Source organism: Eucyclogobius newberryi, unplaced genomic scaffold, assembly GCF_026437365.1.
Source record: "Eucyclogobius newberryi isolate DKJ021-1_F unplaced genomic scaffold, fEucNew1.0.hap1 SCAF_17, whole genome shotgun sequence".
In the NCBI taxonomy this organism is placed as follows: Eukaryota; Metazoa; Chordata; class Actinopteri; order Gobiiformes; family Gobiidae; genus Eucyclogobius; species Eucyclogobius newberryi.
The window spans coordinates 25050270-25064004 of NW_027315801.1; the positions used below are offsets into that span (position 1 = coordinate 25050270).

Here is a 13735-nt window from a genome sequence, read left to right on the forward strand (position 1 = left end):
TGTTCTATGTAAAGCAATGGATTGACAAAAGCTAGAGTGAACAACTCTTGCTTGGAGAATAAGACACATATTATATCAATAATATATGAGATTACTATAGGCAATAATCTTGCCTATAGTTATTTTTTGTTTTTTATTATCTGGAAAGGACAGTGCATGTTAAATACTATGTCTTGCCTAAAAGACACAAAAACAGAAAATGCACAGGGCTGAGCTGGAATTCATGCACCAACCTTACAATTTGTGTAAAAAATCTGTCACCCTGCATGAGTGTGAAAATGATGATAGTAAAATGTATCAGTATAACACATTGCGTGATTAACACAGTGCTTTAATGTGGATGGAAAATGATAAAAACAGCATTTATGTGGGACATTTCAGCGCTGCGGCAGGACCCTCTCATTAGGACAAAGTGTCGAGATAATGATTGCTGTAAACCAAACAGCCACTATGGGATAGTTATGGTCGAATACACACAGAATACATAGAATTGAGACTATAGAACACAATACGGTCCATTTGGTCGACATTTTATTTCATGGTGGTAGGAACACAAGACAAAGGTCATAAAGTTAGTAATGTTCAGGTCATGCCACTTGTACTGGAGCGCCGGCCAATGAGGAGGCAGCACTGTGGACAGTAGTTTACAGATGAAGGTATAACCCACATGAGACATAAATAACAGAACAGACTCCCAAAAACAGTAAATACAGGATTCTTTTGTAGAAAACCAGGTGAAACGATTTCATTGTCTCCTGGAATTTTGTGTGTATGTTTGCAATTACTAATTTATCATAACATGGTGGTGATGAGGCTAATATGCTGGCTATAGTAGAAAGATATGATCTGCGTCGCCTGTTTAGTTAAGGCGACTGGTTTAAGGCAATTAAAAGGTGTTTCACCCTAAATTTATATTGTTCTATATAGAATGTATTTACTATCACCTGAATGGGAAAATTCAAAATATAATTTCTAGGAGGGTGCTAGAGTTTTAATGTGTTTGATTTCTGGTCAGAGTTTGAGAATACACAATATTGTACTAGCTTCAGCGCTATCCCTTCCCCGTTTACACATCACTGTGAAAAGACAGACATGTTCCAGTGTATCTCACTAAAAAAACAAAACATAAACCTCCACAGACCACACATTTTGCTAAATTTACATTAAAAAAAAATTGCAGGGCTGTACAAAAAAGGGATGTGGGGAGGATATTCAGAAGAGAGAGAAAAATAAGCCACAGAACAATAAGAATTTTGAATATTGCCAAGGATTTCATATCAAAAACCAAAGTCTTTGAGCCGTCAGAGCTTATTGCGGAGACAGCTTGCATCAGTTCAGCGGATGTAGGGGATACAAACCCATGCGGTAGGTAGGTAAGTAAGTAGTATGTTAGTCGACTGTACTGAAGGGTAAAGCACTCCGTTAGAATAGGCTGTTATGGCTTCAAAACACCAGTCTCTCTAGAATTTATCGACAGCCCGAGAAGTTGGAATGCAGAAACAGGACGATCCTAAGAGGAGCTTAGTCGGTGAAGTCCCTTTAAGCTTTCCTCCTGCCTTCAGCGCCTCCTTAAGGTCACACGCGGTAACACCCATATCCTGCAAACCTTCCCAACGTAATACTAGAAACATTTGTTGAATTGTGAAAATCAGTTTTTTTTTTGTTTTTGTTTTAAATTCCACAGTGACTTTTTTATATTTTTTTCCAAACAAAACGCAATAAAACAAACCCAAATTGTAGAAGTGCATGCATCTATAGAGGTCATCGCCTGCTGATTGTAAAAACAGAACACACAACAGTACAGGAGAAGAAGCCATCAGACATGTTCACAGTTCCTGGTATTATAATATACTCTATATTTAGACATTTATTCATGACATGATGACGATGGAACGCTCCCTCTCTGTTAGTCATATTTCAAAACTAAATCCTCTGATAGGTTTGAGAGGAGAGCTGGAATTATTATCTTTAAATGATGTGGCGTTTATGTCGTCAAGTGCTTTTATCTCTGTAGCAGCTTGACTGTCCCGTGGATATATTCTGAACACACAGTTTGGCAGAATCCGCCCGTGTCCAGATCAGGGAGGAGAAGAGGGGGAATGTATGTTGCCTGGCTATACTTGTGGAGGGCCATGCTTGGAGGGAATGTGGACGATAAATATGGCACCAAGACAAGGCTAGAAACCGGGAATAGTCAGCGCCGTCCACCAATGTTCAAGTAACCAGCAAAAACAAATCAAAACAGGCTTGGAAAAAAATGTAGGGTTTCAAAGAGGTGCCTGCTTTAGGGTTGAAAAAAGACTGTTAATGGAAAAAAAAAATATATCGAACAAAAAATCTTCCCATATAAAAAGCAATGAAAAGTATACAAAAATAGAAATAATTACAGCAGGAGACCGGGCGCTATGGAGGGAGAGTGGGAGTTTGAATTTTTCACTGGTTTCTCTCATTGTTTTGTCTCTGCTGGGACTTATTTGGTGGCAGAACAGTGTAGTATCTGAGGGCTGTTCAGGGCATCTTCCACCAGGTGGAGCTCTACTCCATCCACCACCACGTCCTTGATACAACCCACAAAACCAGTGCTGTAGGCTTTGGGCAGGCGTCGGGCCACAGACAGCTCCTCCAGACCTCCTGAAACACACAAGAAACACACAACACACTTTAGCAAACAGTGCAGACAAAATAGGAGATCCACTGGAAAGTATTATAGCAGTGAAGTTTAGTTTGGTCACCATAAACAGATGGCAGTAGAAGTAATTTGTATCATAAATATATACAATTATACTCTTTGTAACAACATGCAACTGCGTCATTCTTTCACTATGAAGACTTTTCCCATTTCAACTACACATAAGTGCCTTAAGATGCCGTAATGAGTATCCAACTGTGCTGACCTCGCAAGCTCAAAAACACATAATACACTTCTTTATTTTGCAACTGCATACGTAGTGAAATTATTTCGGCAGCAAAGCCACAGACTAAGCTACAGAAGAAGTAATACACATATCCTGAAGATAAATCACACAACTTCATACGACTCCATATTCTATATTCCCACACCTTAACTAGTGCGGGAGCTCACTCATGCTGAGACCAGCAGAGAGAGCCGGCTGCACAACATGAAAGCCACGGCGCATATGGAGCCACACTAAACATTTACACAGAACTCTTCTCCTCCTCAAGAGTGAGCAAAGTATACCATTTAAGTTAAAACGCCAGGAATAGTTTACAGCTCATTCCTCTCTTTAAACTGCCTGATATTCATTGAAGATGGGCTTTATCCTGGATGACAGCTGATGGACATGACAGCATGCCGCTTTATTTATAATCTTCAAAAGAGGCTAAACTAATGCAGATGGCTTGGAAAAATAGCAGCTTTTAATTTGACAAGCTGGTTTATTGTGTGCAGTGATTAATAGCGAACATGCTCATTAGATTTCATTTAGTTCCAGGTTCAGAGTTGCTCGCTGTCACCGACTGTCAGCCAGGAGATATTTCCCTCCGGTCTCACTGCTGCGGCAGGTGCTATCGGGTGCTATATATTTCCTCGCTTCCAACATAGAAGCAAATTTATGCCATATTATGCCAGAATTAGGTTTCTCTTTTAAAGCAAACCAAAACAAGACTTCCATAGAATGTAATAATAACTGATACTTGACATTACTTTCAACAATAATATCAAAAGGAACCACAAGAACCATTGTCCTTTGTTGCATTTAAATTTATCCCAGTTTGATTAGTTCTTTATCCTTTGAAATTTGATACCAATAGTGAAGATGGTATTTTTAGAGAAAAGTGGAATTTCTATAGTATTTTCATAGTATTTGTAAATTGTTACATTCTGAAAAACTGCAGTAAAACAAATATTCCAAAGATTCTGAGTCATGACTTTCCAAACTTCCCAGCAGAGAAGTCAGATTTTCAGAGATAAATACAAATATGCAAATAACATTTCACATGATTAACATGAAATAGTCAATTTTCACGAGCAAGCTCAAAAACGGTACGCTGCGACTTCCAATAACAGCCAAAAAAAGATTGAAGTTAATAAAAAGAAGCAGCCAACTATACCACACTAAAGGACTGAGGCAGCCCCGGTCAGTGTCTGAACACAGTTTGAGTTTAGAAGAATTAAGTGCATTTGTTCTTTAGCTCTGATACGAGACTGCAGTTCTTAAGAGCCTGTGTGGACCTCACTACGGACTTCAAAGACAGTTATAAAGTTCTCACAATTTTACACTTGACTTTGTTGCTTTTCTTGCCTCCACGTTGATTAATTTTTTGACCTAATTGCTGTCTGCTTCCTGGCTCCATTTGAAGTTACTTTTTTCTTGAGTTTTCCAGCCCTACTCGTCATTAGTCTCTTTCTTAATCATGCCACTTTGAAAATACTATTCAGCTTTTAACATGTTTTCATGAACGCTTGACCCGAACACTGCATCTTTTCATATTTTTGTTTTGACTTTTTACTCTTTAATCTTTGCAATTTGCTGAGCTAAAAGGAACTAACAATCTGTACAATTAAAATGACTTACTTAAACCTGACGAGCTTTGAAAAGTATTAAATAATGAAATGAATTGCTTTGATATGATGAAAGAATTCTTTGACTTGGAGAAACAGGACTTTTAGGTAAGAATGTATTATAACCAAGAAATCAAACAAAGCAATGACCATTATAACACTCTTACGGAATATTTTTTTTAAAATTAAAGCTTATAAATCAGAACTTTTAAGGGCAATAATATCTAAATTATATTATAACTTCATCAATAATCTGGACAACTACTCTACAAAAAACATTTTTTAAAAATCACATATTTGGAGGGAACTTTGTTGAAAAAATGTGTCTCGTTTTTCCATGTCGAAGTGCTCATCTCTCTCAAGGAAATACTAACTGTTGTAAACCACATTATTGAGCTAATACAGCATAATAACTTAAACATATCCATTGACTTCCTGATTGGCCCCGTCTTTTCATAAGGACACTTCATTGTAACAAGCAGTTGATTGTCATTTATGTGTTTTTATTTTTGAAAAGTGACTGTGTGACATTCCAAACCCTACATATATCACTCTGAGTCTTATTTTTTTAAGTAATTGCGACTAAGACGGGGATGTGGGCGGGGATAGGGGCTAGGTGAAAACATTAGTTTTCTGAGCACTTGAGCCTCAGTTGCATAATACATGATTACTGAAACATGCAAGATTATATCAAAATAGACTTTAGATAAACTAATGATGAGGAAATGCTGTTGTAACACAGGTAAAAACTCAATAAAGTGGATAGCATAATACGTCCCCTTTAACATCTACATCATCAAAAAGGCAAGGCAAGTTTATTTGTAGAGCACATTTCATACACAAGGCAATTCAAAGTGCTTCACAGCAGGAAAAATGCATTCAAATCACAAAGAAATTACAGAAATACAATAAAATTAACTAAATTAAAAATTATCAATCCAACTGATTTTCTAAACTAATAAAATCACAAACAAAAGAGAAGAGTGCAAAGAAAAAATCCTTTCAGTCATATGCGCAGCTAAACAAAACTGTTTTTAGCTTAGATTTGAACATTGTCAGAGTAGAAGTCTGTCTCACATCTTCAGGAAGACTGTTCCAGATTTTAGCTGCATAAAACTGAAACGCAGATTCCCCATGTTTAGTCCTGACTCTGGGCACCAGCAGGAGGCCGGTCCCTGAGGTCCTCAGAGTCCGAGATGGTTCATATGGCACTAACATATCCAAGATGTACTTTGGTGCTAGGCCATGGAGAGACTTGTACACAAGCAGAGCTGCTTTAAAGTCTATTCTCTGAGCCACAGGGAGCCAGTGCAGAGACCTGAGAATAGGACTAATGTGATCAAACTTCCTGGTTCTGGTCAGGACCCGAGCAGCAGCGTTCTGGATGTACTGCAGCTGTTTTACAGCTCGTTTGGAGAGGCCAGTGAGCAGGCCATTACAGTAGTCTAATCTACTGGAGACAAACGCGTGGATAAGTCTCTCTAAATCTGGTTTTGACAGTATATTTTTGATTTTGGCAATGTTTTTTAGATGGTAAAAAGCTGCTGATGTTATTGATTTGACGTGGCTATTAAAGTTCAAGTCTGAGTCCATTATTACCCCCAGATTTCTAATTTGGTTTGTAGGTTTTAGAGCGAGACTCTGGAGTTGACCGCTAACACTTTCTCTTTGTTTCTGTGGGCCAAAAACGATTATTTCAGTCTTGTCTGAGTTCAGCTGGAGAAAGTTGTTTTGCATCCACAAACTGATCTGTTGGATCCAGTGACAGAGTGAATCTACTGGTCCATAGTCACCTGCCGATAGTGAAACATAGATCTGAGTGTCGTCTGCATAATTGTGATAGGACACATTTTCACTGCGTATCAACTGACCTAACGGCAGCATGTAGAGGTTGAACAGAAGGGGACCCAGGACTGACCCTTGGGGCACTCCACAGGTCAGGGTCATGTGGTCTGAGACACAGCTACCAATTTCAACAAAGTACTTCCTGTCTTCCAGATAGGACCTTAACCAGTTTAGGGCAGTGCCAGTGATGCCCACCCAGTCCTCTAGTCTCTGTAAGAGGATCCCATGATCGACAGTGTCAAAAGCAGCACTCAGATCTAACAGAATTAAGACTGAGGCTGTGTCAGTGTTCAGGCGGATGTCATTTGTCACCTTGACAAGAGCAGTCTCAGTGCTGTGATGAGGTCTAAAACCTGACTGAAAAACATCAAATGAGTTGTTTATTAAGAGGAAATCTGTGAGCTGTTGGTAAACAACCTTTTCAAGGACTTTGCCCCAAAATGGTAGATTAGAGATGGGCCGGTAATGACTCAGTACTGCCGCATCAAGACTGCTCTTCTTTAGGAGAGGCTTTATGACGCAGTTTTCAAAGACATTGGGAATGTTCCAGATTGAAGCGACATGTTAACTATGTGAGTGAATGGTGCTAACAAACTGTTCAGCACAGACTTTAGAAATTTGGTGGGTAACACATCAAGGCAGCATGTAGATGAACTCAGACTGGTGATGATGTCATGGACAGTTTTGTCAGTTACTGGTGCAAAGTGAGTTAGCTCTAAGTGTCTTGGTGGTTTTAGGGTAATTTTTTGCATTGTGGGATTTATAGCATTTTTAATGCCCTGAACTTTGTCATTAAAGAATAATGCAAACTCATTACACTTGGATGTGGAAATGAGTTCTAACGGCAGCTGAGCTGGAGGGTTTGTTAATCTGTTTACTGTGGCAAACAGGACACGCGAGTTGTTACTGCAGCTTCCAATTATTTCAGAAAAATATCTTTCCCTAGTTCTACATAAGATTAGGTTGTACATGTTCAGCTTTTCTTTGTAAATCTCTTTTTGAACCTGGAGCTTTGACTTGCGCCATTTCCGTTCGGCCCTGCGGCACTCCCTTTTCTGTGCCCTGACCGAATCATCATTTCTCCACTGCGCCTTCTGCTTATTTTTTAACCATTTTAGCCTTTATAGGGGCGATGGTGTCCAGAACATTCAAAACACTAGATGTAACAGAGTTCAACAAATCATTTACATTAGAACATGAGACATTTTCAAAGTTTATCATTTCCATAAACAGTGCACCTGTGCCATCACTTATGTGTCTCCTCTGAACAACTGCAGGACCAACCGGAGGTTTGGGAGAAACAGACAGGTCAAAGAAGACACAGAAATGATCAGACAGAGCAACATCGATCACATTAACATTTGAAATATTTACCCCCTTTTGTAATTATGAGATCTAGAGTGTGTCCTTTGCTGTGGGTGGGGCCTCTCACATGCTGAGTAAGACTGAAGGTTTCAAGGACAGCATCAAGCTCTTTAGCGTTTCTGTCACAAATATTATCAACATGCACATTGAAATCACCTGTAATGACCAAACCATCAAAGTCTGTGCATATGACTGAAAGCATCTCAGTAAAATCATCAATAAAACTTTGGCAGTGCTGGGGAGGCTTGTATAAAACAATGAAGAGAATGGATGGAGACCGTTTTAGCTCCATTTTAAAGGATACATACTCAAATGATGAAAACACCCCAAAAGACAACCTGCGGGTAATTATTTCATCTCTAAAGACAGCACAGACTCCACCCCCTTTTTTTGTTTTCTCGTGTTTCAGATTCAAACTTAAAGTTGGGTGGAGCAGATTCTATCAGAACTACATTTCCTGTGTTTTTGTCAAGCCATGTTTCAGTTAAAAACATAAAATCAAGATTATAAGAAGAAATAAAATGATTAATTAAGAGAGATTTGTTACATAAGGATCTGACATTTAGCACAGCAAGTTTCAGACTAGTTTCAGTGGGACTGGGCTTTATCTTTTCACAGGGAATATGAATCACATTTCTCAGATTGGGCCTGGCTCGCATTTTGTTTTTCCATCTCTGTGATGATGTGACTACAGAAATAGCACTAGGGGGGGCTCTTTTTACATAGGGCCCCGGGTTGGTTTGATTTTTAATGTGACAATAAGTCCCGGCAACGCTGAGACCCAGTGCATCCTAGCTATGGGAGATACCAGGTGAAAGGCGAGGTTGGATGGGTGGTGGGGCTTTTGTAGCCAAGGAGAGTTTGGGACCAGATGAGAGGCGAGGGGGGATGGGTGGTGGGGCTTTTGTTGGTGTAGTCGGCATAGCCCTTGCTATATTGGGCGTGAGTGGAGCCATCTTAATGCCTGATTTGATCAGACTTTCAAAATGGCTGGGAAGGCCCATGGGTGAGAGTGGAGATGAGAAGGAGAATGATGAATCTTTAGTGGGAGTAGATGTTGCAGGGGGAACCCAGGGCTGGTGTGAAGGCAGGGGCGATGACAGGGATGTTGTTGGGCTTGTCACAGATGGGTCCAAGGCCTTTGAAGATTGTTCCTTTGCTGGAGGCGGTGGAGGTGAATGTGGAGCAGCTGGAGCTGAATCCTTTGCTGGTGGTGGTGGAGCAGCTGCTGATGAATCCTTTGGTGGAGGCTGAGGTTGTGGTGCTTTTGATGTTGAAACATTGGCTCGGTCTCTGGCTGATGGAGCAGGAATTCTTCTCTCATTCCTCTCTTCTCTAACTATCTATCTATCTAAAAAGCACTTATACAAATGCCATTGTGACTGTTAAAAAATCCAGTCTTGTTTTTTGTAGCAGTATTGTAAAGAATGGACTTCTGTGGTGAGAATATTGAGTCCTGCTGTGTTCCTCTGAGCCAAACTGAAGTGGAAGCAGATAATGGCCAGACGCTGGTCATATGGAGAGCAGGACTGTGCACTTTGTCAGATAGACTTTCTCTACTCCACATAATACCTGAATGGACCCGACACTTTTTCAAACCTACTGCAGTGCTGTGACTTTCCTTATCCTCTGTATTACACTCGGGGAGTCACTTTTGCTCTTACCAACTCAAAACTTTTTCTAACAGAAAACCCAACTTTGTTTGCTTACAGTGTTGTATTTGTGCAGAGTTTTTACTCAACACTATAGACCTGACTTTACAGTATTGAACTTAACAAAATGTAAACAACTTCTGTTAAACCTCTTCAACAAATTTAAGTAAAATACTTAATAATTTGCTCTGTAAAAGTCTGTAAACGCAAGATGTTTTTCTTCTATTTAAAAGACTGACTAATAAACTCTAATAAAAAGACTTTTGATTTGATTGATAGATGTATGACACTTAATTATTATTTTTTGGATTGAAAATATTTTTAGTCCCCTCTTTTTTCACTATAAAGACTTGAAAATGGAATGAGAAAAGACTGAACCTATTACAATGAATTCACTTTTTGTTGACTCTTTGATTTCCATCCCACACCGGTCATTTATTGAGTGGGATAAAACAATCTCAATATTTGTCAAATGCGAGCGCTGCTTTACTCGTGAGACCCAGAATATGAAGCTCAATGGAAAAATATTTGGAGTAATTTTGTGTCGGAGGTTCCTGTATAGGATTCACGGTCAGATGAAAGATGGTTTGGTCAAATGGAGTTCCATAAGAATCCCCGGGTATTTTGTACCAAATAGAACTGACCTGAGATTCAACATCTGGATTACAAATGGTATAAACAATTTTCACTAGATTGTAAAAGAAAGTTGAAGGAGTCCTTTGGCTTTGAGGAACAGGACATTTATAGGTATTTACAAATAAGGAGTTATTATAAGACATTAAACTAAGCAATGATCATTATAAAATCTTCATCAAGGCTTATTAATAAAAACTTCCAATGAGAATAATATCTAAATTATGTCAATGTATTAATCATATGGACAATCATTCTACTACATATGTCAAAAATAAATGGGTGTGCTGCCTGGTGGTCGAGTGGTTAAGTCACAGCACATATGCCAGGCTCAAGTGCAGGTGGCCGCAGTGTCATGAGTTCAGTTTCTCCTCTCCGACTATGTACTGCATGTCCTTCCCTCTCTCATCCCCCATTTCACTCACCTTTCCTGTATAATGAAGCCTTTGGGCCAAAAAATATTCAAAAAAATAAAAATGTATAAATGGGAAAGAGGGTAATTTAGTTTTGGCAGACAAAGAATGAGTGTGAAGTGTTTGTATATTTGAACGTAGAACCACAAAATGACGTGTTTAGAGCCAATGCTATCAGCTGGAGAAACTGTGGTTGCCAGGAGGCTGGATCCCACTGGATACAGAACTATGCCTTTGCGCCTCAAAACCCCTACAATGGACACGGTAAATGAATACTTCTGGAACATTCTCCTGGCCACATTGTAATTGACATACGACAAATGGCAAAAATTACACCCTGACTTAATTTGAGAATCAACCTGTTTGACAAACTTTGGACTAGATGGAATTTTTATGTTGACCAGTGTGTTTTGGATATCTTTTCTTTATTCCCTTTTCTTTCTCTTTGTGTTATGATCTTTTTTGCTCTATTTACATATATATATATATTTAAAAATATGCTTTGTAACAAACCCAGAGCAAATGCAAAATTACATTATTAATAACTAGAAAATCTGCAATGGCTGAAGCCATTGCTGGAGTGTCTCTCTCTCTCTCTCTCTCAAATGTCAAAAGTAATAGCACACGTACTACTGCGAAAGCGATCGTAATGAAGTATAACATGTTGAAATCGGTTAAAGCGTTAAGGAGTTGAAACTGGCTAAATGGAAAATCATGTGTTTGCATGTCAAAAAGCAGAAAATAAAACACATTTGGTGAAAACATGTTTGTGTCTGTTTCGAAAAATTGTAAAGGCAAAAGAAATGTACGTCCTCTGGACAAGTGCCGCTTAGAATTATTATTCTTTAGACTTTATTCTTTAGGCTTTATTCTTTAGACTTTATTCTTGTAGTCTCACTCCATTTTTGTAGTTCCTCCTCTTTATTTTCCTGCCTCTGGACAGGCGAAGAATAAAGTCTCTTTATTTATAATCACGAATAAACGTTCATGTTGAAATCGGTTGAAGCGTTAAGGAGTTAAAACTGGCTAAATGGAAAATCATGGAAAATATAATAATAAAAAAATATGTGAAATACAAGAACATATAGTGCCTGTGTGACATCACGCAGACACTCAATAAGTATAAAACATATGATGGTATATAAACACATACCCAGCCAGAGTGCTCCGTCAGTGTCCAGTTGCGTCGCTGCCAGCGGTGATGACCCTGTTACCGGTGCTTCATTGCCCACCTGTAGTGAACCATCTCTGAGTGCTCTGAGAAAGAGAAAACAGAAATACAGTTTTGACAGATTGTGATGCATATGCAGAGTCGCGAGCTTTAAATGGCACTTCGGGTTAATCGGAGCCATCACAACAGCGCCCATAACCGTCTTTGCCAAACGGCTTTCTAAACATACCCGTCTAACAGATCTCTACACTCATCATTAGCCAAGAATAGTGCCGACTGCTTAATTTGAATGTGTGAAAGCTGGCTCCAGCCGAGAGTGTCATTAAAGGCTAAGAGAGCACATTGTCCCATTTACACCTACATCAATTAAGCCTTCTCCATGTTGCAGATGTGTGCGGATCCGGCTCTTCGCAGATCGATTATCCTTCCTCACGCGATGAAACCTAATCTAATTATCCACCGTAAACCCATTCACGCCACACTGACACAAATGTGGGGTGGCGATAAGGCTGCACGAGGCGGTAAATGGGTCGTTTTCAAAAGTTCACCAGTGAATTTATCCTAATGAGCAGATTCATTACTGTGACAAGAGGACTTAAACCTTAGTGAATGCTCAAGTTCAAATGTAGCTATAACACAATTACAATTGCCCATTTCTCAAACCGTGAAAGGAGGAAGAACATATTTAAATCCATCTGACGTGTTCCCTAGCACTCGCAAACCTTTTGGCACATTGCTAATATTCACACACACAATTTCAGTCGTGTGGGCGATTGTAGAAAAGCTTCTTTGTTTCTAGATGGTGACGTGAAGCAGAGGTGGACCACCAACATTTTGCATCTTACTTTGGTGTTTGTGAAAGGAAAAACACTTTGTTATTGGACGCAGACGACGCACAGTGGTCTGATTCAGTCACAAGCTTCTCAGATCTGATTTGTTACTTGGCGTGTGAAATGTAAGCTCAGTGGGAAAGCACAAATAAAACTGAATTAATATGAATGTTCCTCTTCAATATGCCCAGATTATAGATTACTACGCCTCGCCTCTTAAACATTCAACACATGTATGGTGTTATTGCCAAATCCTGAATACATGTTGCAAGTAGCACCAGTACCGTGTTATTTATATCCGCTGTGTGCCCTGCTTTCCTAATGTGTCATTTAATGCTAAGACACTCAAACATGTTCCTCCTTTTGAACATTTATTCCTGAATCAAAGCGATCCGATGTGCAGTGCGTTATGGTCATGCATGAGCAGCCATAAGAAATAACCTTTATGTGAAACTAATCAGCATCTCGGAGCGCGACATACACAGGCAGCACATTCACGCAGCAGATCACACACACATACTGCAGGTTTGGTTTGGTTCACAACAGTCTTAAGAGCCTATAGTTTTGAGGTGGAGAGCAAGTGAGAATTTCATAGAACAAATTGCCAGCTAAATGTCATATTGTTGGCTTTGTTTTATGGTTTATATGTCTGTAAATACTGGGCATATCCACAACCAAAACAGAAAAGGGTATGTCAGCGGTTCAAATTGTCTAAGGTGACTAGTTTTAAGGTAATATTCAAACACTGTTGCTTGAAACGACTGAAAGCCACAAGATTAATATGGTACATTTGTGAATCCAAGTTAAGGTACACTTTATTGTCCCCATTGGAAAATGTTCCCTCTGCATTTGACCCATGCCACTGAGGCAGTCCGGGGATCCGTCTCCAGATCTTTGTGCAAGGCTTGGTCAGGACTATTGTAGCTAGAGGATTTTACCTGTTGTGCATGTTTTGGAATAATGGGAGAAGATGGTTAAAGGTCCCATAACATGCAAAATCGACTTTTCAGAGCTTTTAACCTTCTTACATTGCTATTTGTGCTTCATATATGTTTTTTTGATTGATTCCCGTAGTGTTTAGCTATATTACAGACTATCTCCTTTCCGCGAATCTCCAAACTGACGGGGGGTGGGTGCAAGACCGCGTCATAACCACAGGCACGCGTCATCATCCCCCCTCACCCTCCCTCTCCACCCACCTCCCCCCTCCCCCTCCCGCCTCCCGCCTCCTTCTCCCCGGCTCCGCGCTGCTCCGCGCTGCTCCGCGCTGCTGTCTCCCTACAAGCCCGGAGTTTTTTTTTTCT

The 13735-nt window shown here is 39.7% G+C and overlaps 1 protein-coding gene across 8 annotated transcripts in view; it reads right to left on the bottom strand.

Annotated features, from left to right (window-relative positions):
* Positions 1 to 514: 514 nt before the first annotated feature.
* agrn (agrin) overlaps positions 515 to 13735 on the bottom strand; it is a 344610-nt gene continuing 331389 nt past the window's right edge. For all 8 annotated transcript variants that reach the window (XM_072449621.1, XM_072449614.1, XM_072449618.1 and 5 more), the window contains 2 exons: positions 11584 to 11687; positions 515 to 2631 (listed from right to left, as the gene is read on the bottom strand). In XM_072449621.1, the coding sequence (XP_072305722.1) occupies positions 2471 to 2631; positions 11584 to 11687 (265 nt within the window). In that variant the 3' untranslated portion in view covers positions 515 to 2470. The remainder of the gene's footprint in view (positions 2632 to 11583; positions 11688 to 13735) is intronic.